Here is a 2167-nt window from a genome sequence, read left to right as displayed (position 1 = left end):
CGTACCGCGTGCACGTCCAGGGTGTCCACGCTGAGGTCGTAGGCCGTGAGGTTCATGGTCTCGAAGACCTCCTTGAGCGTCTGCTCCTTGCCCTGCTCCACGTGCACGATCTCGTCCAGGTGCCTCTTCATGGCCCTCTTGATGAAGCGCAGGAGGTGCTTCTGGTTCATGCAGGACGAGGCGTGGATGTGGGTGTCCACCTGCGGGCGAGGCGCGGCCGTGGCTGGGGGATGAGTCCACCCCAGTGAGACCCCAGAGAGTTCACTGAGAGAGCCTGGGGTCTCCAGAGAGCCCCTCGACATCTACGGGGTTTGTTCTGTTCTGCTTGTTGGACCAAAACTTAGAAGAGTGTTAGAGGGGATTGCCAGCAGGCCTGGGGGTGATGAATGAGGACACAGGAAGATAAGGTGGACACTGGAACAGGAGGAATAGGCCTGGAGCCAGGGCTTTCTCCAAGCTGGTTAAGGACAAAGGAGAGGTAAAAGGGTCACGGTGATGAAGAGGAGAGACCCCAGAGCCGTGATGAAGGACAGGAGGTACCCCCAGAACTGAGTGCCAAAGAGAAGCACTGCCCCAAGCTCCACCTCCACTCCTCCTGTTATTGATGTGTAAAGATGTCTGTTGTAATCACATGAACATGTATTTAATTGTTGGATTCCAAAAACTGGAGATGAGAAAAACTGCTAAGTTTAAACAAAGCCTCGGGCTGACAGAGACCGGGGAAAAACCTCAATCCAAAGTCCAGACAAGGATCCATGGATGTCATGAGCTCAGAACGTCCTGCCCAAGCCTGGAGAAACCATGCCCTGATCTCATCAAACCTGTGCAGAAACCCCTTGGTGTTTTATCTCTCCCTCTGTGTTACCTGTTCCCCCTGTAAATCCCCCAAAGTGGGGTTTTTCCCACCAGGTGATTCCTAAGAACCCCAGATGTGTTAACCTGGGTTTTCCCCTCACCTCATCTCTGTGAAACCCCCCAATTTTCATACCATGAATATGCAAGCCCCCTGTTGAACACGTAAACCATGAACCCCTTACAGATGAAGCTGTGAATCCAATAAACCATTCCAGTTCCTGCCCCCAAACCGGGCTCGTGGCAGTTATTGACCTCTGCATTTCATCACCTGTGAGGAGTGTAGGAACCCCCTGAGCTTGTGGGAACCCTTTAGCAGGTTCTCTGTGGTGTGACCCAGCCTGTTCCCAGTGCTGACAACAAACACCTTTGCTGCTCACAGATCCCAAAGTCTCTGAGCAGTCCTTTACACTGGATTTTTCAGAATCATCAGCCTGGAGGCCCCCTGGATCCCCGGGACAAACCAGGACCCCCCCCTGCAGTGTGACACTTTCAGTCTAGGCCTTCCTGGAGACCAGGCTGTAACCAGGGAAGTGCCCTGTGTTCCCAGTATTCCGTGCTGTTCTCTACGTAAGCAGAGGTACAAATAAGAAGGAAAGAGAAGGCTCTGCCTCCTTCTCCTCTGGTGAATCTGAAAACACAAGTTCTCCACTGCCAACCCTGCTCGTGTGAAGAAGTGAGGCCTCGAAAACCTTAAAAAGCAAAAAGTACCGAGGGTACCTAACACAACTCTACTGTCTCAAGGGGAATAATAAGATTTTCTTTTGCTAATTCTTTATTGATTATACACACCTACTTTGAATTTCTTTTGCGTTTTTGCCCCTTTTCCCTTTCCCTTCCCCTTTGGGAGGGGTTATTTAGGATTCTCCTCTGTATATACACAATATTATAACCCTATATAACTGCGATATATGTAAATATATATATTTCGTTATAACTCAGTTGATTTCAAGTCTTTCAATTTCTATAATTTTTTTTTCCTTTACCCGAAGGGGGAGGAGAAGTTTTTGCTGCAATCTAGGGAAACTTGACAAGAAACCAACCCCAAACAACCCCCCCCCACGGGTACCTTGCGGATGTTGTAGAAGTCGCGGTGGGGAACCTTCTTCTGGGCCGCCAGCTCCTTCATCTCGTTGAGCAGCACGTGCATCTGGAACTTGCTGCTCAGGTACTGCAGCCGCCGGTAGCAGAAGGATTTGCTGCCCGGGTTTAATTTGGGGAGGGGAGGGAGGGGTCAGTTTGGGGCTGGGGAGGGAGAAAGGCCGGTGCCCACCGGGGTGAGGGGACACGGTGCCCGGGGTGGGTGTGGGGGATG

General features: G+C 51.3%; 1 protein-coding gene across 1 annotated transcript; it reads right to left on the bottom strand.

Annotated features, from left to right (window-relative positions):
- Positions 1–5: 5 nt before the first annotated feature.
- AMPD2 (adenosine monophosphate deaminase 2) lies at positions 6–2102 on the bottom strand (the record flags this gene model as incomplete). The annotated part of the gene is made up of 2 exons (XM_018072744.1): positions 1922–2102; positions 6–200 (listed from the first exon to the last, which is right to left on the bottom strand). Coding segments are annotated over exons 1-2 (276 nt in total), but the record flags the coding sequence as incomplete, so codon positions are not given.
- Positions 2103–2167: the final 65 nt, after the last annotated feature.

Source organism: Manacus vitellinus, unplaced genomic scaffold (assembly GCF_001715985.3).
Source record: "Manacus vitellinus isolate BGI_N305 unplaced genomic scaffold, ASM171598v3 scaffold_223_pilon, whole genome shotgun sequence".
In the NCBI taxonomy this organism is placed as follows: Eukaryota; Metazoa; Chordata; class Aves; order Passeriformes; family Pipridae; genus Manacus; species Manacus vitellinus.
Note: the sequence above shows the minus strand (reverse complement) of the source record. Positions and strands in the feature narration are given on the sequence as shown.